The following is a 23373-nucleotide window of genomic DNA, read 5'->3' as shown; positions in this document are numbered from 1 at the left end:
GACTCACAACAAAAGAAGGTCACCGCGTTTCATCTAAACATAAAAGACATGCACAGAGCGCCTGAGTTAATTATTAAATTAAAATTATTGTGCTGTTATAAGGAGGAAAAAAAGGGTTTTATTTTTTTAACTTTATCATTGATGTTATCTTGAAATCGCATGTTCCGAGAAAGCTTACAGCACAACCTTTTGTGCATTGTAAAGGATTCGCAGAAAACAAAGAAGACATTATTTATTTATTTATTTATTTATTTTGCCCAAAAGTGCCAGAGTAACATCTATCATAACCCCGCGGAGCTTCATCGTCAGGTCTGGCGCTAGTTACGACGCGTTAATGTCCTCGCTACTCACCACTCTAGCGTGTGGACCTGAAGGTCAGCCTGTTCTGGCTCAACTCCAGAGCAAAGTCATCTGGTTTCTGCAATCCCTACCGCGAAGCTGATAGACACAATCTGGCCAGTGCAACACCAACGCCACGATGAACACACCGACCTACAAAGGCATCATGACGCAATAAAGCGGCACGTATTAAATGCCGTAGCGTGCCGCTGTATATAACGGTCCGGATTTTATTGCGTCTGGAAATGGAAATGTCTGTCATTATCCCGCTTTGTCGGTTGTCTCCAGGCAAAGTCATTCAGCCTGGCGAAAGAGACCAACCCAAAAAAAAAAAAAAAAAAAGCAGACCTACATGTAATATCTTCGTTTCATTTAGCTACCTATAAAAGAATCTAATCAAACCAGATCATGCATCCGGCACTCATGCACTAGCCAAATTAGTCTGAGATTATAAGCACAGCCTTGGTATAATCTCTGATAATTACACCTGATGTTTCTTTTTCTTTTTTTTCTGTCTGTCTTTTCAAGCAAATCTGTTTATAACATATTGGTTTGACATAAAAAAAAAATCCCAATATGGCAAAAAAGTACAGTATGTGCACATCTGTAAACAACCACATATACAGGAGGTGTAATAATCATGGGTGCACATATTTATGTATGGATATTATATACATATTTTTTATTAGTAAAGAATATGCTGATATGCTGTTGTCCAATACATATCTATCTATCTATCTATCTATCTATCTATCTATCTATCTATCTGCATCTCAGCAACCAACAGTTAGTGTAATTAACAGTGATACATATACAGTAGTTAAATGTCCCAGTGCTGTTACAGTCTATTATAATCACTCATGGAATGCTTCTCATCTAATCAGATTGCTCAGATTGCTGTATAACGCTGCACTAACATCTCTTTTTACAGTAGAAACCCTCACCATATCAGCACCTACCCATGTGTTTGTCAGTACACAGCGTATACTCCCGTTGCTTATTAGTGCAATAGAGCGTCAGCGGCAGAGCGAATAGCCCATAGTCTACCTTCCTCTATTCTCTATCCGCGAACAGAGACATACTCGCATCGTCAGTCAGTTTTAAAAGGACACTAGTTTCGCTAAATGTACTAAATGTAGGAAAAAAAAGCCAAGTGAGATACAGTGGTTCTTTTCTTTTTTATCTTAAAGCGAGTCAGGAGAATAAATAGCTTGAGGTAGTGGCTCCACAACAACATGGCGAGTCTTATTACTGTCAGGGAAAACTAAACTAAAGGTACTAAATTCTAAATTGTACCATTGCTCGGGAATGTGCTGTAAATGTAGCTACACCTTTACAGCGGGTATAAAAACACACGCTAGGTCACGTGGGACAGGTTCAAAAGGTTCAAAAGCCGAAACAAGACATTCAAACAATAATTAGAATAGGGTTTAATAGATATGAATATGATAATTTACACCCTGAACGAAGATGTTTTTGAAGATTCATTAAAGGTCCGATATTTGACTATTTCATTAATGAGGTAGTTAACACAGGTTCAGTTCAGCTCAGCATTTATTCGTCACACATACGTTACTGCACCGTGAAATTCTTCATTCCTTTTATATCCCAGCTTCTTGTTATTAGGCAGGGGTCAGAGCGCTGGGTCAGATGGGTTTAAGGGCCTTGCTCAAGGGCCCAACAGCCGCAACCTGGTGGAGCTGGGACTCGAACCGCCGATCTTCAGTAACTCAGAGCCTTAACACACTTAGCCACTACTGCCCCAGAGCTCCACCAAAGTGTGTGTGTAAGTGTGTGTGAGTTAATGCTCTAGCTGAAATACACTCAGATAATGCATTTTTAATTCGTTTAGTACTACCGCTGAGCCACACTCCTCCAGAGAACAGCAGAGCTGAGCAACAAGCCGGGGGAGGGGCACTTCCTATATGATGTCACAATGGGTGGGGGGATCTGATCGGCTTCTTTGATACACCAATTGAAAGAGGACAAAAAGCAGGGAATGCTATATCATGTGTTTGTATGTGTTTGCACACTGGAGACCCAAAGTCATTTGAAAACTTGTCTACAGAAGAAATGTTGCATAATTGGTTACCTTTAAAGATCTCAGTAATTAGGTTGAAAAAAAAAATAGGTTTGAATGCTGATAATGTCCCAACTGCATCTTCTTCTCCTCCCCTGAAACTCCGCTCTCAGCCCCGTGTGCAGCAAACCAGAGCCGAAAGAACTCCAAGGCAATTTTATTAATGGCTACGACAATCTTTCTCGCAGCGACCTTTTATAATTTGTTATTAAACACAGACAAAATAGTCTAGCGCCTAATGGAAGGTGACGGAAGCCTCGCTTTCCCTTAAATTGCCGCGATCGCTCCTCTGCCTCTCCATTAAATCTCATCATGTCAATCAGACCTCCCCGCTTGGCTTAAAACACTTAATAATGTCGCATCCTGCTAAAATTAGACACGCCGCACTCCGCACGTGTTGCTGACTCCCAGAGAAAAAAATGTCAAGTCTGTTTACTGAAATGTCAGCGTTTTTTTTTTTTTCTTTCTTGCATTTTCAGTTTATCCTGTATCACATAAGGATTGTGGTTTTTTTTTGTTTGTTTGTTTTGTTTTTGTTCTGTCAGGAGTCGGAATGATGGTAGCTAACCTGCGCCGTGGCTCTGTCGTTGGATTTCGCTCCTGAGGCACAGCGGTGAAAAAAACATGACCCACATTATAGCAGGGGAACGATGAAGGGTCAGATGTGCTGAGTAGCAACGATGATAACAACATGACATCTGGGTCTCTTGGAGGAGTGTGCCGATTCATGTTCAGGAGGAATTTAGTTCAATATTTGTATTTGGTTACATTCCTGGTTACAAGAGACCCGGTTTTCATGTTAGCATCATTGCTAATGAGTCTATCTGAGCTTGCATCTCTGTAATTCTTGATAGCATGATAATAAACGACCCTGCATCATCCATCTAACCGTTCTGAGAAAATATCAGCCATTTCCTCATTATTTCTTTATTAGCTTGTTTCCTGTACATCATGTTTTTATGTTTTTTTTTCCATTAGCACCCATTTTAATCATTAAACTTACATATGTATAAACAATTTGCATTACGTTTATGACGTGCCAGGTGGCTAGTCCATATAACCGCAGAGATGTGCTGTCATCGCTTGTTTATCATCAATGCTTTAAAGGAAGCTTAATGACCGATAGCATCAAAGGCTATTCTCTCCAGCTGTTACATGGCTGGAGGAAGAAAAAAAACTCTCAGAGAGGAAGAAATAAAGGACATGAAGGAAAGATGAAAGATGGGACACGCTGCACTGTTAACAGCATTGTTCATGATGCTAAAAATGAAATACGTATACATCACAGACACTCAGAGTCACAGCGAGGGGTAGAGCAAAGTCTGAACAGTTTGAGAAGAATTCGGTATTCTGTATAGAACATATGCAACTCATGAGGTTTCCTGTCTATCTAAAACTTTCTAGTATTAAAAAAATCTAAACTTTTACCAAATCCTTTATATCCTTGTTTCTAACAACATCAAGCAAAAGAAAATAATTTCTAAATAAAAAAATTCTAACAATTTACCAAAATTACTTTATTAAATAATAATAATAATAATTATAATAGTAATACTACTACTACTACTACTACTAATAATAATAATAATAATAATAATAATAATTATTATTATTATTCCATAAGGTTTTTCTCCCTTTTGTTTTCTTTCCTCGTTCTTTAGGTACTGTACAGTAAGTACTTCAACTGCATTAAAAGAAGTCATGGAGGAAAATCTCTGAAGCTACAGTTAAACATTGTTACTCATTTGACTGATGTATTGTGAAAAAGCTTTTACATATTGTGAAAGAAGGAAGTAAAAATAAAGGCACAATAAAATAAAAGAAAATTGAAAGAAAGAAAGAAAGAAAGAAAGAAAGAAAGAAAGGAAGAAGGAAGGATGGATGGAAGAGAAGGGACAGAAAAAAACTAAAAAGGAGGTAAGAAAGAAAGGGATTTAGAAAAAGGAAATAAATAATAAAAGAATAAAAGGGAAAAAATTTAATAAAGAAAAAAAAAGGAGAAAAGCCAAAAAAATTGATTGGAAAAAGAAATTTGAAGGAAGAATAAAATATAACAAGAAAGCTAAAAGAAAGAAAAAATAAATAAGATAGAAAGAAAGAAGGAACAATGAAAAAAGAAAGAAAGGAAGAAAAACAAAAGAAGGTCAGAGGAAAAAAAGGAAAAAGAAAGAGGGTAAGAAAGAAAAGGAGGTAAAAAAGGAAATAAATAATAAAAGATTGAAAGGGAAGAAGACGAAAAAAGAGAAAGAAGAATAAAAAAAAAATTATAGATGGAAGAAAGAAAAAAGGAAGAGAAAATAAAAGAAAGAAAGAAAGAAAAAAGACAGAAAGAAAAAAGAAAGTAAGAAAGAAAGAAAGAAAGACAGACAGATGTAATAAAACAAGAAGGACTCGAAGAAAAAAATACTGTAGAAAGCAAGAACGAGCGAGAGGGCTGGTGTTGCAGTGACAGGCCTGTAGTCTGGTTTAAAGCTACATTATTAAACATGTCTTCACAGTTTGGAAAACAGGAGCTTTGCGTTTTTATATATTTTTTTTAACACAATTTCTAATTTTGTTTAAAATCCTGAAATTTCATCACGCGGATGTTTGGATGTCTGATTCCTCTTTCTTTTATGTTATTTTACGTCCTCGTGCTCAGGGAATATAAATAATCACGACACGCTTTTGTTTTTTACACCCGTCCATGTAAAACGGTAAAAGTAAGCACAGCTGCTCTTTCCAACAAACGGCGCACTTCTCCAGGTGAAGCTGAATGCTAAACCCCTCGCCATCGTTTCCCGTAGCTAGCCGAAGAACCCAATCTGCAGATGGCTGTGCTTTATCACAACCGCTTCACTGCGAATCTTTTTACGGAGGCGCCTCGACGCCGATTTGGCAGCAGATGCGCTCAAATATAATCTTAAACACCTGAGCGGTGAGCGGGAGAAAGTCGAAAGCGTGTTTGACAGACAACGTCGTTATCCAAATCCGAACAGACGTACAGTAGCAATCTCTTCAGGATGAATTTGTGTGTCTGGGGCGTCGCTGAATGGCGAGGAAAAACATTCCTCTTTCTGTAAAAACTCGAGCTTCGAGACCTGCGCAGATGAAGCTGAAAGCAATATGAGCCGGGACTAAAATTGCAGTTGTGACTGTCTTTCATCTCATTTCTTTTCTCTCTGACAGACAGCGGATGTACAAGTGGATGATAAATTGAGCAAGAACACAATTACAGCATCCGAGGCTGATGAGGCGCTTTTCCCTCTCATGCTGTGTCCTTGTGCTAGCCTACTGAAGCATTTTATTTTATTTGATTTTGGAAAAATGAATAATGTTTGAGCAGCTAAATAGTGAAAATAATGCATCAGTTATTAATTATTTAATAAATCTTAAAAAGTAAGATAATGTTTAATAAACTCACGGCATGTGAAAAATAGAGGGAAAACTGGGAGCTCCATTTCTATTCTGATGGGCGTGGCCTGTTCCATCATGACTTTACTTATTATTAAGACAAAATTTTTTTAAGTAAATTGAACTAGTTTAAGCATTTGTGTTTTAAAACATGCAAAATTATCTAAAAACATAAAAAATTTAGGATTAAACGATTAGTAAAGTTTGTCTTGAAATAAGATTAATATTGGATGTTAGGTTTGTTTTAATCTTATTCTAAGAAATCTATATAAATAAAGGAAAGGTTTTTGTCTGTACATTTGACAGAACTTGCTTTTTTTTTACATGATATCTTTACGTTTCATGCACCGGAGGACCCGAAACCAGTTTTAGAAAGAATTGCGTCTGTATATCTGTCTGTCCTGCCAGATTGTGTCACAGCATCACGCAAAACTGGCTGGATAGAATGAAATGAAACTTTGACAGTATTTGCTCAAAGTTAAACCTGCGCCATGAAATAAATCAAAATGTTGAGTAAAAGTGAAGTTATGAACAGTTCTGTGCCGGATTATAAATCTATAAGTGCCAAACTGTGGCCGCGTCTTAAATCGACCGCTGGACAGAATTTAATGGGACTTTTGTATTGTTTCGATATCTGCCTGAATTTTTACCTGCATGATAAGTGAAGTCAAAATGCAATGTTCAGAGGAGTTATGTGCCGGATTTAATAATCTGCATTTTTAAAAAAAAGCTTCTAATAAGCTTCTTGCTCAATGTAAACACACCTAATATCACTGATCACTTTTTTTTACCTTCGACCTTTTAACTATTTCTACACTCTAATGCTGGTTTCTCTCACTTGCACAAAGCAACTATAAAAAAAGAATAAATAATTCTTATTAAATAAATAAATAAAAAACTAACATCTCAGAGTTATAGTTGTTCTGTGGACGAGTAAATCAGACGCTCAGAACCCTGGGATGAACAGATGCGAAATCTGCTTGCGATAGACTCCTGAGCGTTTTTCATTTTTTATATTAAGTTTTAAATCCATGACGTGAACAGAAGAGAGGATGCTGTTTTGGCTTTACCTTGCAGGTGTAGTTTGCTCTCGGGGCTCTGCAGCAGCACCGAGCTGACCGAGTCCAGGTTGTCGTAGGTGCTGCAGCCGAGGGGGCCCGTCCTCGTCTCCGTTACCTACAAACAAGCAAAATGGGTCTCTTATAAATGTAGAAAAAAAAAAAAAAGAAGACATATAAACAGTAATGAGTCACATACTGTTACCATGTGAGCGATACTGATGCTTGTGAATACGAACATGTGACTTTCCAACACTTTCTACACGGTTCTGGAGAGCATTTAAAGCTTTATACTGAGCATTTATGACATTTTAAGGATCTTTTAAGATTTTTTTTTTATCATTATTTCTGCTAAGAAAAGACGAGGAAGGAAAAGAAGGTGAAGTGCTAATGTTTTTTTTTTTTTTTTCAAACAGCTTGACTCGCCCACTACTTCCAGGAGAAAGTTGGAAGCGTTCCTCTGATGAAACTTTTACTCAGCAGCCTAATTAGACAATCCGAACCTCCCTTTAGCATTTGAGCATAAGGTACGGATCTTGACACTGTGTCTTTTTTACCGCCTCCTTAATTAACGGCTGACCGTCGGTCGGTCCAGACTGATTCCTCTCGTCTCGGAGGAGGACTGTTAAAGTCTCTGGGAAAGACCGAGCCAAAGAAGCTTGACATTTATCAAAGTTTAATGCTCTTTCTTCCTGTATCTCCCCTGAGCTTTTTCGCCTGTCAAAGCACCGCAAAAGCACCTCCGCTTAAAATTAAGAGCACTCGGGAAGCCATTAGACAAAAATCCTTTATTAAAGCAAAACTTCTTATTATACACAACGCACAAAAAAGGACTTCATCTGTTTATACTTTATCTTCATTATCTTTAAATACTGCTACAGGTTACAGAATCGAGCTTGAGATGAGGAAGGTCACTGAAGCATAACGATAAAAACGATATTATTATGCTAACACCAAGGATACTGTGCACGGGTTTGTGTGTGTGTGTGTGTGTGTGTGTGTGTGTGTAGTGCAGTGGTGGCCTAAATACTGATTGTTGCATAGCAATTTCATTGCATGAAATAAATTATTCTGATTATCTTGATTGTCATTCTTTAAAAAAAAAAAAAAAGAGTGACTTTTGGTCACCAATGTAAATGTTCATGAAATATTTTAAATCATTACTGTACTCAAATACTTGCAAAGGATAAAAAAAAAAAACAAGAATTGTTAATTAAAATAAAGGAAGAAAGGAAAAGGAACCTAAGATAAAGATCTAGAATAATGTGCAAATACTGTATATTTAATATTTTATTAATATAATAACCATAAAACAAAGTGTGTGTTTAAGGTTTAACATATTAATTATCATAAATCAGAATTACTATAGAAAAAAAAAGTTACTATTTGATTTTATTTAACAATAATATAATAATATGAGCTGATTTGCTTAATTTCAGAAATGAATCTGCTGATACTAAAGCACTGCACGTGTTCATGCTTGTAATATCTTACAACATAATCTTATACATATACAGTATCAGTCTTTTTGTAAAGGGTTGTGGGAGTTGTTGTATAAACCCAATATATTAAAAAGAAAAAATATGCGCTACAGTATAAGCCTGAGGGACTCTCAAATCAACACTCTGGGTCTCTAAGTCAATGCCTTTTTAAAGACGACCTATTATGCAAAATTCTTTTTTAGACATTCAGATGGATCTCCAGTGGGTGTATAGAGAAAAAACAATAGGAAAAAAAAAAATCCCCTGCTTTTTGTCCATTTTTTTCGTTTATTATGGTGGCCGGGGTTCAAACAAACAACTTGTTGCTCAGGAGTGGCTTATTAACACAGACACTGAAAGTGTGTGTTTAGAAAAGAAAATGCTGGTATTTCAGCTGTTGCATTAACACAAACACACACTGAGTGAACGATCTGAGACCTGTGATAACGTAAGCAAAGCTAAGCTAAGGAATACCAGGTGCAGTGGAATCAACAAGCATGTAAAAAAAATGGCTGAACGTTTTAAGGAGAAGTTGTGCGAGCATCCTCTCACCTGCACAGCGTATCCGTACCGCTAACCAGTGACAAATATGCATGTCCTTAAATCTTAAATCTTTTTTTTTTACTTTTTGTTTGATTAAATTAACTGGTGTGCCCCCTACTGGAATCCTGCAATAACACACATACTAAATAGGCTAGTATGTGAACAAATACACTCCTTCCACCCTTAGTATTGATAAAGTTTTGGAGGTTTTGTGGTTGGGGCTCAGACACAACCAAAAACCAAATCGGCTTTACCAATCATAAAAAACAGCAACGTTCATTTAAAATGTTTAATAATCATTAATTAGATTATTATTTTATTATTACTTTGTGTAGCCGATAAGGTTGTTATTTATCTTAACTCCTAATTAAACTTTTTTTCTTCTTCTTCTTAAATCTTGTGTTCAAAATAGGTCATTTAAAAAAAAAAAGATATTTAGGATGTGAAAATGGGCTTTTTTTTCTAGGCTCAATTACAGCTTTTATCAGAGAATAAGCTCGGAAGGCATTATGAATCACAATACTGAAAGCTTTTCTGTTGTGGGGGAAAAAAAAAACCTTTCATTGCATCTGCAAGACATGTTATATGATGGAAAATTAGCTTAATCTTCTAAGTCTAACGCCTCTAGAGAATGCCGGACCTACAGGAACCGTGTGCTAAATTTTCAGCGGATTATAGGAGCAAAAAAGAAAGAAAGAAAAGAAATAAATGGATATTTAGGTGATTCGAATTTTAGGCAAGAAATACGTCCCAAAAATGAATAGAGATAAATGAGAATGTCACAGGGTTCATTTTGATTTTCCCATGAAAGAAAAAAAAAAAGAATAAATAATGTTTCTGGTATTTGTTTATAAACGCACTCGTCGGAGCTTTCGGCCTGTCGAAATAAGTCCGAGCAAAGCATTTCCTGTAACTGTTAGCACGCAATCAACATGTCTTCTTTTTGCAATTAACATGTCCATTACAGTATGCTGTACATAAAAAAGAAAAAAACATTCCTCCCTTCCTTTCCTGTCTGTCTACTCGCTGAAAGCTTGATAATTGCAGCGAGTGCCGTGTTCTGTATTCTTCCTAATGACACGCTCGTGATGTCTTCTTCTCCTGCTAAGGACCGCCACTTTCACGGCCAGCGGGTTCCAATCAAATAGACGACTGAGCGAAAGATTTGGGCTTTTTTCTTGGTGGCTGGGGAGAATAAATTGAAGTTGGAGAAACGCAAGACGGACTCCTGTCATCCTGGGACTCCCTCCATTCCTTATTACACCCCGTCACCTGGTGGCCTCTTAATGAAATTCTATTTTAGGCGCTTTGGAAAGTAAAGGCACGTGAACCCTGCTGTCCCGCATGCGCGATTCCGTCTCAGGGTTTTTTTTCTTTTTTTCTTTTTTTTTTTAAGAAAGAAAAAAAATCCTGTGATCTGTGGTGCAGACTTCATTTCAATTCATTCCTATTCTTTTTTTTTTTCAGCTACTTTGAAGTTTTTCTTTTTGTCATTTTACTTTCAGAAGCTTTTAACACCACCCCGTCTTTATCGCGCTCTGTTTATGATCGGCGCGTTCCCAATGCGCCGACGCTGCACTCGTACCATACAGCATTCGCTTTCAGGCTAGCATAAATTAGCACGCTCTCAGCTTCGGTCTTCGATGCCACCAGGTTCCTTTGTGTAATTATAAAAATGCCAGTGCTGTTTGTGGGCCAAAAGGTGCATCTTATTACTCCTGTCATCTGAACTAAATCTGGTAAAAAAAAAAAAAAAATGAAAACCCACGAACTTGTGAGAAATGTAGAAATCTGTCACACTATTGAGAGCTCAAATGCAGGTGCAAAAACAATCCAGTTTTTCTCATCACAGTCTTGCATATTGTGGAGCTGCAGGCATCACACACACTGTGAAACTTCAGTGATGCATCTCCGGCAATACACACATTCACGTTCTTATATTCACCTTTTCAACATTACCTTGTATCACATCATCTTGTTTGTGTCACAGTTTGTTAGCTCAATGCTTACTTTCGTTGTGGCTTCAATTGTATTTTCTTTTTGTGTGTTGGTTCTGGGATGGCACGGTGGTGTAGTGGTTAGCCTTGTCGCCTTGCACCTCCGGGGTCCGGGTACTCCAGTTTCCTTCCACAGTCCAAGTACTTGCAGGTTAGTCTAATTGGTGTTCCCAAAATTGCCTGTAGTGTGTGTGTGTGTGTGTGCAGTACGATGGATTTGCACCCTGTCCAGGGTCTCTACCGCGCCTCCCGGATAGGCTCCCCATGACCCTGAATTCCGGGTAAAGAGGTATAGACGGTGAGTGTTGGTCCTGTTATCCAACTCACCTTTGCATCGTAGCTATATTAGTTTTGCAGCTTTGTGTAACATTTCTTATTTTATGTTCTTTGTTAATAGACAGTACTGTGCAGAAGACTCCTTTCAAACATGCAGGAGTACGATGAAAAATCTCGTAGAGAGCAATTTTGCAAGAAAATTGGCACACTCTTGGACATTTCCTGGAGCTCCTGGGCTCTCTTCAAACTCTCCAATCCTCTCTTCAATCTCGCCAATTGGACATGGCAATTCTTTCCATAGATTATTCATGAGAAATAAATCGATGCATATCTTTCATAGTGCTCTCATGACATTAGTAGTTTCACTCCTGGGCACTCCAGGACTCGCCCCAAAGTTGCAGGGCTCTCCTGGTTCTTGCCGATCTCGTGGACACAGAAAAATTCTAAGTAAAAAAAGACATTTTTTGCTCCGTTCCTTTAAATACCCTCTGCGGCTCTAGGGTCGTCCTCTTCCGCTTTGTTTATGAAGCTATTGCCAAGCTGTCCTCCTCTCATTGAGCACTCCTCGCCTCTCGTCATTTCCATATGAGCGCTCTTCCATGAGAAACCATGAGATCGGTGGATATTCCTCCCTCTCACCACGCACTCACGCATACTTACTGAGAACTCGTTGTCCTCGTCAAAGCTCTCCTCCAGTCCGTATGGTCACCGCTTCTAGGGCTGGGAATGACTATTTTCTCTCTGTAATCACTCTGTACGAGATTCCCTGTCAGACTCCTGTACATATGAAAGGGGCCTCTTCTTGAGCCAACACTTTTTTCTTTATATTTTGCTTCCAAAGAGCCAGACTTTCGTGTATTTTATATGTAGCCTTTTTTTTTTTTGGCTCTTGGCAAGTTTTTCTCTTTCATTTTCAGTCCAGTCTCTGTACCTACAGTTTCAGAGTATTTTTTATTATTTTTTACATAGTGTCCTAAGAATTATTCAAGTATGAAAAACATTTAAGCAGTGAAAAATGGGTGCAGATGATCAGGCTGGTGATTAGTATACTGGTGATGCTAAATCCTGAACAGATGAGAGGGAAAACGAGGCTGCTGCTGAGGTTGTTACATAAAGAAAATAATTTCAAATTGCATCTTTACATACTTTGCAGCGTAAAACATTTTCCCCAGTTTTTTTTAATTTAATCCACATCATTTAATTTTACTTAATTTAATATGAATCGATGTGTGCGCTCAAGACTTTTGCACAGTTCTGTAGGTTTATCATTAGAATCCTTCATGCATGGCCACACATTTTCTTCTACTTGTTAGCTTGGATTTAATCCCCTCATTTACATCAATCCAGCTAAGAAATTATTTTAAAAGGATAGGAGGAGAACATGCAAAACCCCACAGAGGCATAACCCCATGCTCAGGTGCTATGAACCAAAGACGCTACTAGGCGCCAATGCTACTGCTGCTTCACTGTGCTACTTTAAATGACAGAACCTGGCAGCTCCTCTGAGAGTTCATCTACTAGAGTGCTACTTCAGGTTTTTTTTTTTCTATCTTTAAGTGTATGCCACTTTCTTTATTTATTTAACAGCCCTGCCCTACAGAAATGACCGTACACACAGGGGAATTGTGTACACCGATGACTTCCTTCCGTACATTTCTTTTCGTAGTGACATCATATGACAAGGTCCAAGTTTCTTCAGACACTCATACTGGTCTGTTTAATTAGTGGGACTACACCCTTGATGGGACACCAATCCTCCTTGTCTTACAATATATCCCAGTCTCCACATTAATACAGATGACTTAGTTTGAAAGAAAAAAATTATTTTCTAGATTATGTATAAATGTAGTTCAGATTTGAGACAGACCAGGAGACATATATTTCACTCTATGATAAAACATATCAGGTTTTGTGTCCGAATTCAAACTTACACAAGTTTGAAAGAAACCAGGAAGTTCAACTTTTCCTTTGATCTCCATAGGTTGTCCATCGATAACAGTGATGTCCTAAGCAGTTGGTCATTTTTTCTACTTATGTTCCACTGAAACAGCTGTGTGTATCATTAAAGGGGCTGAATTTTCTTTCTTAAAACCAAGAATTGTTGCAGCAAATCCACCTAATCCAAGTGTTCCTCCTGAGCAATCCTTCAGCCTGAAGCTAAATCAATAGGGCTGCCTGAAAACTGTTTTGGTCTGAAGACAATTTTGTCCCAAGCATCTCCAAAGTGAGGGAAAAAAACAGACAACCCCCCCAGAGTGTTCTTTATGGCATAGTTCATTTTTGAATGATGCTTCCCAGAGATTGATAGATCTTCTGTGGACTGGAGGGAAAAATATATATTTTAGCTCTAAATTCTCTGAAACATTCTGGCTGCTCAACTTGACCTTAGGGACTTTGTTTATTCTCTCTCTCTCTCTCTCTCTCTATTTCTAGTCACATTTCATTGAAACAGTGGTCTGGACCATTACTGGATGTCTCGGAATCAAGGATTGTTGGAGCAAATCCTCCTGATCCAAGAGTTCCTCCTCAGTGATCCTTCACCCTGGATATAAATCAATAATGTCCACTTTAAAACTGTTTGTTTTGTTGTAAAGGTGAAGACTTGAGCTTTAGGATTTCTGCACAAAAGGAAAATATTAAATAAAGCTCTCACATGACTCACCATTTGAAACATCTCTCTTTCTGTTCTGTTCTGATTATTTGCATTGTGTACTATTAACAGACCTCGCCAATCAAAAAACATGGCAGAAAATCCTTCTTAAAGATGTATTCATCTTTAGTCACATGGTGTACTGTATATCGCTAGGTCACATTTAATGGAAGCACTTCTGCATAGCAATAATGGATGGTTCTGAACCAGGAGCCGTAGAAGCATATCCTCCTGATCCCAGCGTTCCCGTCCAACAATTCTTCAATAATAAATAAACTTGCTTTTGAACAGATTTCCAAAGCACCCCTAAAGATTAAACAATTCCCAGAACTTAAATCACTGTGGCCACTTCATGGCGCAATTAACCTTCCGGCGTTTTTGTATGAAGGTTGTTAGGCTCCAGAAAATTATGAGGAAAATCCTTGGAGCTTTAAGAACTCCAAACCAAGAAGAACAATAAAGATATATGCTGTTATTGGATTGAGAATGTTCGAGGACCACATGTGGCCCTCAAAAATTCTCTTATTAAAAACAGATCCCCAAGCAACCCTAAATGCCAGTCCAAAGATTAAGCAGAACTTAAACCATATGTTGACTTCCTGGTACAGTTTAATTTGGTTCCAATGGTTCTATATAGAATTTGTTGGGCCTTAGAGACTTTTGACGGAAACCCTGACCTTTGGGATATCCAAACCAAGAAGACAAATCAAGTGAGGTATTCCGACCACTCAAGATGACCCTTGGAACCTTTTCATCTTTCCAACACAAAGAATCAAATTTTTGTAATCTGAATTTTTCCTTTAGCAATATATTAATAATATGTATATTTGCTTTAAAAGAGATCCCCAAGTGTTCCTAAAACAAGCTTAAAAGACCAAACAATGCCCAGACAATACTCGAATAGTGACGGGCACTTCACCTCCACTGGTTTTATTTGAAGTTATGCTTCAGAGGCTTACAAAGAAAAAAACTGTGTGAGATATTTCCACCACTCATACACTTTCAGAACCTCCCTGACTTTCCACCAGTTTTATTTGATAAAACCAGTTATGTGTAGCATTATTGGATGACTTTATATCACAAGCTGTAGAGACAAATCCTTCAATAATATGTAACTTCACTTTGAAACAGATCCCCATCTTTTATTTTATGGGTCCACCTTTGGGGTTGTCAAAAGGTTCTTTGGCTTCTGGGGCTTACAAGGAAAACCCAAAGCTATGAGATCTCCAAAACCAAGAAGACCAACCGAGTGTGGTATTCCCACTACTCAACAAGACCCTTTGGCCTTCTGCAAAGACTGAAATCTTACTGGGACTAAAATCTCTGAAATGTTACTGTATTTGATGCAACCAAAACAAGAGATGAGGATGGAATCCTCCTAATCTGGGAGTCCTCGATAAACTATCCTCAATAATGAGTAAATATGATTTAAAACCATCCCAAAGAGCAAACATGTCCAGGACTTAAATCTCAATGGTTGCATCATGGCATGCTTTGTTTTCAAAGAGTTGAAAGTTGAAGGTTGCCGAGCTTCAGAGACTTAAAGGAAAAAAACCTGAGCTTTACAATCTCCAAATTGAGAAGACTGACAAAGTAAAGTACGGTATTACCATGACTCAACATGACCTGTGGGAGCTCTCAGTCTTTGCAGTTTAAATAAATATTTCCAAGTGCATTTCATGAAAACAGTGGTCTGCATGCCTCTAACACAAATTAAGTGAGGTATTTCCACTACTCAACATGACCTTCTGGACCTCTAAGTCTTTGATCTGTGTGTAAACATTCGTTTCATCTTACTGAAACTGAAATCTCTGAAATGTCATTGGATACGTCCAAAACAAGAGAGGTTGGCTCAAATCCTCCTGCGATGACTTTCTCCTTTAGGAATCTTTTAATAAAAAGGATATTTGCTTCTAAACAGATACTGTACACAAGCATCGCCAAAGCCAGCTAAAAAATCAAACAATGTTCAGAACTCAACGTGCAATGTGGTCCTCATTTTCTTCCTATGGTCCTAATTGAAGGTTGTTGTGCTTCAGAAAAGAAAAAAAAAAAAAGAAAAGCCTGACATTTAGTATCTGCAAATCAAAAAGAACAACTAAGTGAGCTATTCCTATCACTTAATATGACATTTGGTGCATCTGTGCATATTCTCTATATAAATATTTATAGTTGCATTTCATAGAAACAGTGTTTCTATTTTTGGATGCCTCCAAACAAAAAAAAGAAAATCCTTCTTATCCAAATGTTATCCTTCAGCAATCCATCAAAAAATAAGTAAACTCCCTTTGAAACAGATCCCCCAAGCATCCCAAAGACAGTTTAAAAAAGTAAACAATGCCCAGAACTCAAACAGCAATGGCCACTTCATGGCACAGTTTACATTCCAATGGATTTTATCTTGAGGTTGTTGGGCTCCAGGGGCTTACGAGCAAAATCCCTGCACTATATGACCCTATAACCAAGAAGATCAGTGAAGTGCGGGACTGCCACCACACAACATGAGCTTCGAGACCCCATTTGTCTCTCCAGTTGCATTTCATGCTGGAAAATACTAGCCTGTACATCTCCAAAACAAGAGAAGCAAATTCCCCTAATGTAAGCGTTACCCTTCAGCAATCCTTCAATAATAAATAAATGCTGCTTCAAAAAGCTAGCCCACATAGCAAACACTCCAAAATCCAAGCAGTGATAGAAACCTCAAGGTGCAGTTCATCCTCAGGTGATTCTATACCATGTTTCATAGATCCTGTGAGATTCAGAGTGAATTCAGCATAGATCAAATGAAAAACAATAAAGCATATAATTCTGTAAACAGTACATTACGTTCGAAAAGTTGTATATTTATCAATCAGACCAAACATTACAATTAAAAATTACAATTTGTGTCCGGTGGTTTCCCTTTGTACCAATTGGATGGTGCTGGCCCTTTGGGGCATGACTCTGCAAGGCCTCTGGGGGTGTGATGTGGGGGTGAAGTTTGGAGGCCGGGTCTGAATCTTTGTGCAGTGGGTTGTGGTGTACTGGGTGTTCTGGTGCCTTTCTATCATGGCCAGCATTGACTTGTTCCGGTGATTTCTTCTACTGTACATTGGCTTGTCCGAGGGATCAGCCCGGATGGGGTGGTCTCTGGTCCCTATGGACATGGGTAAGACATGGATGCCCATGATCCAGTTCATGGATATATAGTGCTATGGCTGATCTGTGTATGTTCTGTATATCGAACCCTATCGGTCTAAGTTAAGAGATGGATGAGTAATTTCTGCTTTAGAACTGCCCAGTCTGGAGAAAATCCTGACCTAAGCATCCTGTGAGCAAATTCAAATAGGAGAAAGGGCTCTCTCCCAATGAACGACAGTGATACTGTTCATCTTTATAGTGGATGGCTCTCAGAGGAAAAGAGCATTGCTTCAGGATAGACCGATGACAACAATTCATCAAATGTGGCAAAGTTTTACCTCTTGTGTACATTTTCATTTTGATTGACACAGCAAAAGACTGCTTGGAGGAAAGGAAGAAGGGAGGAAAAGAAACACAGCTGTAGATGAGAAAAGCCTCTAGGGCCAAGGCACACTCACTGTCTTGCTCTTGGTTTGTCTGTGACATGATCTATAATGCGAGCTGAAGTGTCTGGGGCACGTCAACACACGGCAAAGGAGCACGACGGGAAGAACAGTCGTCTGTGATTAGGGACTTGCTGGGATCTTAAAGCCTTAAAGAGAGATGTGGAGACGTCAAGACACTTCAAAGAGAACTTAGCCATGTGCAAGAGAAGGTCAAAGCATGATTTGAACTCCTCAATCATGGGAACTAATAGAGAACAAAAAGGTCCATCAGTGATCAAGTGTCGGTCATCATGATGTAATATTGACCCTGAGACGAACTGGACCTGAGCGGTTATGGCCAGGGAAGGAGTCTCCAGTGTCAGCTCTCGTGTAACAGTCATGAGCGAAGCTGTTACAATTATAAAAAAAAAATAAAAAAGAATGGAAACTAACAGAATCAATTTGTTTAGAAAATGCTTCACAACATTTATTATAACAATAAATTGCAAAAATATGTTATTTTTTTATTTACTATTTATCTATAGTATCTATTTATTTACTTATTTTATCGTTATAATTGCAGAATTGCTGGCATTTCTTTTAAAACCAACTTATTATATCTTTTGGAGGAAATGGTTTGTGTGTGTGTGTGTGTGTGTGTAGAGAGAGAGAGAGAGAGAGAGAGAGAGAGAGGAAAAGGAACGGGAGTGCAGGTCTGGCAATATTAAATCAATACTGGAAAGGCAGTCTAGTGTGTGTGTGTGTGTGTGTGTGTGTGTGTGTGTGTGTGTGTGTGTCTTAGTCCCAGTATACGCTCAGCTACTTCCTGCATAGATTGTTGACTGTCTGCTACGTGACTGTCAAACCCATCTCTCTCTCTCTCTCTCTCTCTCTTTCCATTTCTTTTTTTTTCTTTCAATGTCTTGCCTCTCGATGTGCTTTCTCACTTCTTTTACCCCTTATATTTTTTTACCCCATTTCCCCAACTTTTTCCTTCAATCTCTCACTTTTTTATTTTACTTCCTGCTCCTCTCTCTCTCTCTCCCTCTCTTTTATTTTATTCAATACCCTCATATTTACTCCACTCATTACCTTCTTTACTTCCTTCACCATCTCTCTCTCTCTCTCTCTCTCTCTCCGATCTCTCCCGATCAGTGTGTGTACAGAATAATGATCACACACACTGACCTTCAACTGGTTTGCTAACACTCCTGCTGTCCTTTTGCTCATACTTTTAATCGTATTAACGCTGCTTTTCTTGCGTCAGTTTTATGACACTCATCACTTCACATACTGCAACATACAAACCACTTCTAGACTGATCACCAATTACTGTCACAAACCTGTAGATGACTGCAAGATAAATACTTCCCGTAGTTTCCTTAGCAACAGGACGTCTATAGGAAGCATTATTACTAACCAAGTACTGTAATGTACACGAACGCAGATGTTCAGATCACAAGAAATATCAATACCAGTTACAACATACAGTAACAACGTGAAAAACGGAGTGAAAGTGGACAGTGACAGTTTTGCAGTAATTAAACCTGCAGACGAGGTTATAGTTTAAACCTGATTTATATTCCTTGATGATCAATTTAAAAGGTCCAGCAGATTTCACAGCAGTAATGAGCAATAATCTGTTTATTATTCACCTCGCTCCTTGTTCATGGTCAAAAACCTCTGTAATATAAAACGTTCAAACATCACACTAATGGTTAATAGTTATTAGAGAAATTAGGCCAAGAACAAAGGTTTATGGAGGTGAAAAAAATAATTTGAGTCTTGTTCTATTTTTAGTTAACAAAAAAAAAAAAAAAAAGAAATGGGTCATTTTGACCTGAGCAGCACATGAGGGTTGGGCGTTGCTTTCGTTTGCTGTGTGTGTGTGTGTGTGTGTGTGTGCTGCCTCTGCTTCTTGTTCTCCCGAATCAGCAGCTATTGTCGATTTCACTTTGTTCAGTCCTGCTTCACTTCCTGCTCCAGCTTCCATCACAATTAAATACTAAAAATTGCACAGACAGGCAGATAAAGTCTCGACAGCGAGAAGAGGGAACTGTCTCTCATATTTCCAGAAAGAGGAAGACGTAAAAACACTGTAATATGTATTTTATGATTTTAGATATAACACAAGTATTTTGTAAAAAAAAATGGTTTAGTTTACTTACATTTTTTTATTTGATTTTTATAATATTATTATTTATTTTTCATTTTCCAACCTCAAACTGGCAAAAAAAAAAAAAAAAAAAGTCTTTATACAAGAACCAGCATTAACCTTTTCCACAATTTGATCTGCAGCAACTCTACATGGGTTACATGGGCTGGGCTTCACTTTCAACGTGCATCAGTGTCTCTTGGTCATTATGACCCTGTCGTCAGGTCCTTGGATCATTTTTGGAAAGTCCTGATCACTGCAGACCTGGAACATTCCCCGAGAGCTGTAGCTTTAAGCTGAAGAATTGCTCTGACCTAGAATTATATAGCCGTCACAATTTCATGCATATTTGCATTTTTCTTTATTGACACAAAACTTTCCATATTTTCTATATTTTTTTCTTTTGCACAGAATATTTTTATTTGTACAGAAATATTTTTACTTTATTTTATCTAGCTTAATTTTATTTTCTATTGTATTTCTTTTTTATTCATATTTATTTCTTATAAATAAGCTTTTACTTTTAAGGTGGCTGGTGGTTGTCTACTGTATGTGACAAATAAAAATTTTATTTTATTTGAACAATTTAGCCCTTGTTACAGAAGATATAGATACAATATCTCGTTTGGATCTGACAGCACATTCGTAAATGTAGGTACAAAAGCTAGCATACAGGACATCTCAGTCACATTTCTATGTGTTTATGCTCCTAACTGCTAAGGCTAGATAGCTAACACAATTTCCTCAATTGTTGTGACAGTTATTATATATATATATATATATATATATATATATATATATATATATATATATATGAAAAGCAGCAATTCCTTATGTATTTTTCAATATTTTGTAATATATATAATACAATATTATTCAGTATATTGGGAATATATAATTTGATCAGAACACTAAATTATTCAATATATTGAAGAAATATATAAATAAATATTTTTTTTTTGCGTAAGGGTAGTCACCAAAGTATTGTAGTTCACACCATAGTAAAAACATGTTACTCAGTGAAGTAGTGCCACAGAACCTACCCTGGTAATCTAAAGTCCTATGGTTCCTACAATGGTAATACCCAAAGTGCCATGGTAATACTATGGCATAGCATGGTTTGTAATATAGATACCTCTACACAAATATAATACTATAGCAAAACATCTTATAGGACCACACTTGGTAAATCTTGTAGTCTAATGCAGCATTGTGAGGACACTGTGCCGCCATATTGGTGCCCCCCTCCCCCTTTTGTTCAGTGAAAAAAAGCATATTCCTAACAAATAAATTTAAATATGACGAAAAAAAAATTCTTTTATCAATACCAAAGTCAATTTTCCATGGCAGGCTGGGACATGAAGATGTCATAAAACTGATTTTAGAAATATACTGTATAACACTTTTTGTAAAAAAAATAATAAAAATAGCTACTGTTTAAGTTAAGGAATGGAACTGAATAGTATTTCCCTGAGAAATTCTGAAAAGCACATCAAGAAAAAATGCGTATCTTAAATTACAATACATCACTGCCACTAACAAACCTGATTAATAAAACTTCATGATTTTAGTAAAATTTTAATTTAATATTTACCTTGATGGCATTAGTGGAGATCTGGATTTCGTGGAGTTTGCGCATAGTGCCGTCTCGGTCGATGAAGTAAGACGAGGCGAGCTGGTGTAGCGCTTCCACCCCCTGCGTGGCATTCACCATCTTACGGTCCAGCTTGTTCTTCGCCATAAACATGGTGAGAGCCTCCTCACCTGGAAGGTTAAAAAAAAAAAGATATCATGCTAAAACCAATTTTGAAATTACATAAACCAAAGAGTTTTTTTTAGCCCATTTTGTCCTACAACTCAAAGGACTCAAAGGATGTCACAAAGGACATCTGTATGATCTGCAGTATTGGAAAATGGGAAGAGCAGCTGCCTACCAAAACCAACATTCAAAACCAATCATGGATGCACTTTCAGCAAGACAACATATAACGTTATGTCATCTTAAACATCATTAGTAATTGCTTAAGTTCTGAATTGCTTCTGAAACATCTTCATTGTTTTATTTATGCCTAAGGAAATGCTATCTACAGTACAGTAGCTTTTAACACAAGGCTAAATCCCAAATCCCTTTTTAACCCCTGATCAAGTGTGGAACAAGCGACTGCACAGGCACCAGCTCCACCATGTGTTAGAGGAACAAAACAACTGGTTAAATAAACAAACCAATCATAATCAATTCATAATAAATGGTGGTTGTGGAACTGTTGAATTAAAGCACTATCACACTTGAAGTCACTGAATATCACCAAAAATGTTTCTTTATATCAAGAGTTTATAGGGTTAAAGGACACCTGCTAAATTACTTCACGTCTTAGCATGTTACAGCCTGATTTCCACCACATCACTGTCATGCTGCGGTTTGTCATCTGCCAGGCCAAAGATGCTCACCATGTAAAATCCTGTCACAGACTCAATTTCTGACTCTTTTCCCCTTTGGATTGAAATGGAAAAAAAGGGGCAAATGTCAGAACAGGGTAAATAAATGACATCAGGTTTGATTTTGCTCCTTTGGCTGACCTTTCCCTAAGCAACTGTGACAACATGTCAAAAGTAAACCAAGGCTTGGCAAATTCAGGTGCATAACAAACACTGCCGTGTTAATCAAGTAAATATCTCACTTCATCTCTCTTTCTCTTTTCCATTTCTGCATCCATCCAAAGGTCACAGCAGCAATCTAAAAAGCCCTCGAAATCATGTCGGACGCACTCAGCACCCCTGGACCCTGATTGGCCATTTAGCCTTAGGTACTCTACACTGATTGGTCACTTAACTCTTGTGCCACAATCATATTCTTTCCAAGATGCCTTGGCTTTTTACACACACCCATATACACACACACATGCACTTGACCCTCTAGCAGAGTAGGCACACTTAACAACTTCCTATTAACCTCCAAGAGTAATATTCGTCTGTTGTAAGTACCTCAGGGTTGCGATGCTAGGTTCCTTTTTAATCATAGGAGGCTTCTTATGGTTGCCATGTTCATCAGAAAAAGTCTTTCAGGTCAAACAAGAGGCTCGAATTAATGACTTGCTTGCTCATTAAGCTTGAAAGTTTTTCTTTTTTTCCCCTCCTACTTCAAGTAGGAATTGAGATTTGATCTTGTGTGCAACTGTAGGATACTCAGATTGATTTGGTTTTAGTTTAAGAAGTTTGCTTTCAAGAGAACTGCTGGTCATGAAGAAATTATATGTGGCAAATATCTTTTAAGTCTGTTTCTCATTTCTGTGATAAAAAGAAAACAAAAATAATGAGTACTGGGAGTACCTCAGGGTGGACTAATAGGCCCACTAGGTATTTACATAATATTGACTTTGGTTTGATTAGTTATGGCTATCTTTAAGGTCCAACCACTGGTTGAATAACCAAAATCTGTCATGGGTTGTATGAAATATTGCTTGCTTAGTTAGTTAGTTAGTTAGTTAGTTAGTTAGTTTTGAATGCCAAATCATGCATCCAAAATCGCTCTTTTGGGGCAAGACTAGCTCAGTGGTTAAGGAGTTTAACTACATATCGGAATCTGAGTTGTTAAGGCAATAGCTGCAAATGTAATGATGAGAAGCCTGAAATAATTAGGTGAAAAATGTCTCAAGTAATGGATAGTATCAACACAGTACTGTCTGTCTTGTAATGGCTGTAATGTTGTTAGCACTTGTGTTTCTCTTTACATTTTGTAACCAGGTATCTAAAATGAATGAGGATTGCATTACAGTCAGCCAGTGAAGTCATTCTGATCTTGATCTTTGGGCATTTTAACCAAATCGGTGCTACAGTAGGAACGAAATCGAACTCTGCC

General features: G+C 37.7%; 1 protein-coding gene across 1 annotated transcript in view; it reads right to left on the bottom strand.

Moving 5' to 3' along the window:
* The window catches only part of brinp1 (bone morphogenetic protein/retinoic acid inducible neural-specific 1), a 127035-nt gene that overhangs the window by 34035 nt on the left and 69627 nt on the right, over positions 1–23373 (bottom strand). The window contains exons 4-5 of the mRNA XM_053484763.1: positions 21112–21281; positions 6883–6988 (exon numbers count right to left, since the gene is read on the bottom strand). Coding sequence (XP_053340738.1) covers positions 6883–6988; positions 21112–21281 — 276 coding nt within the window. The remainder of the gene's footprint in view (positions 1–6882; positions 6989–21111; positions 21282–23373) is intronic.

This window comes from Clarias gariepinus, chromosome 24 (genome assembly GCF_024256425.1).
Source record: "Clarias gariepinus isolate MV-2021 ecotype Netherlands chromosome 24, CGAR_prim_01v2, whole genome shotgun sequence".
NCBI classification, from domain to species: domain Eukaryota; kingdom Metazoa; phylum Chordata; class Actinopteri; order Siluriformes; family Clariidae; genus Clarias; species Clarias gariepinus.
Note: the sequence above shows the minus strand (reverse complement) of the source record. Positions and strands in the feature narration are given on the sequence as shown.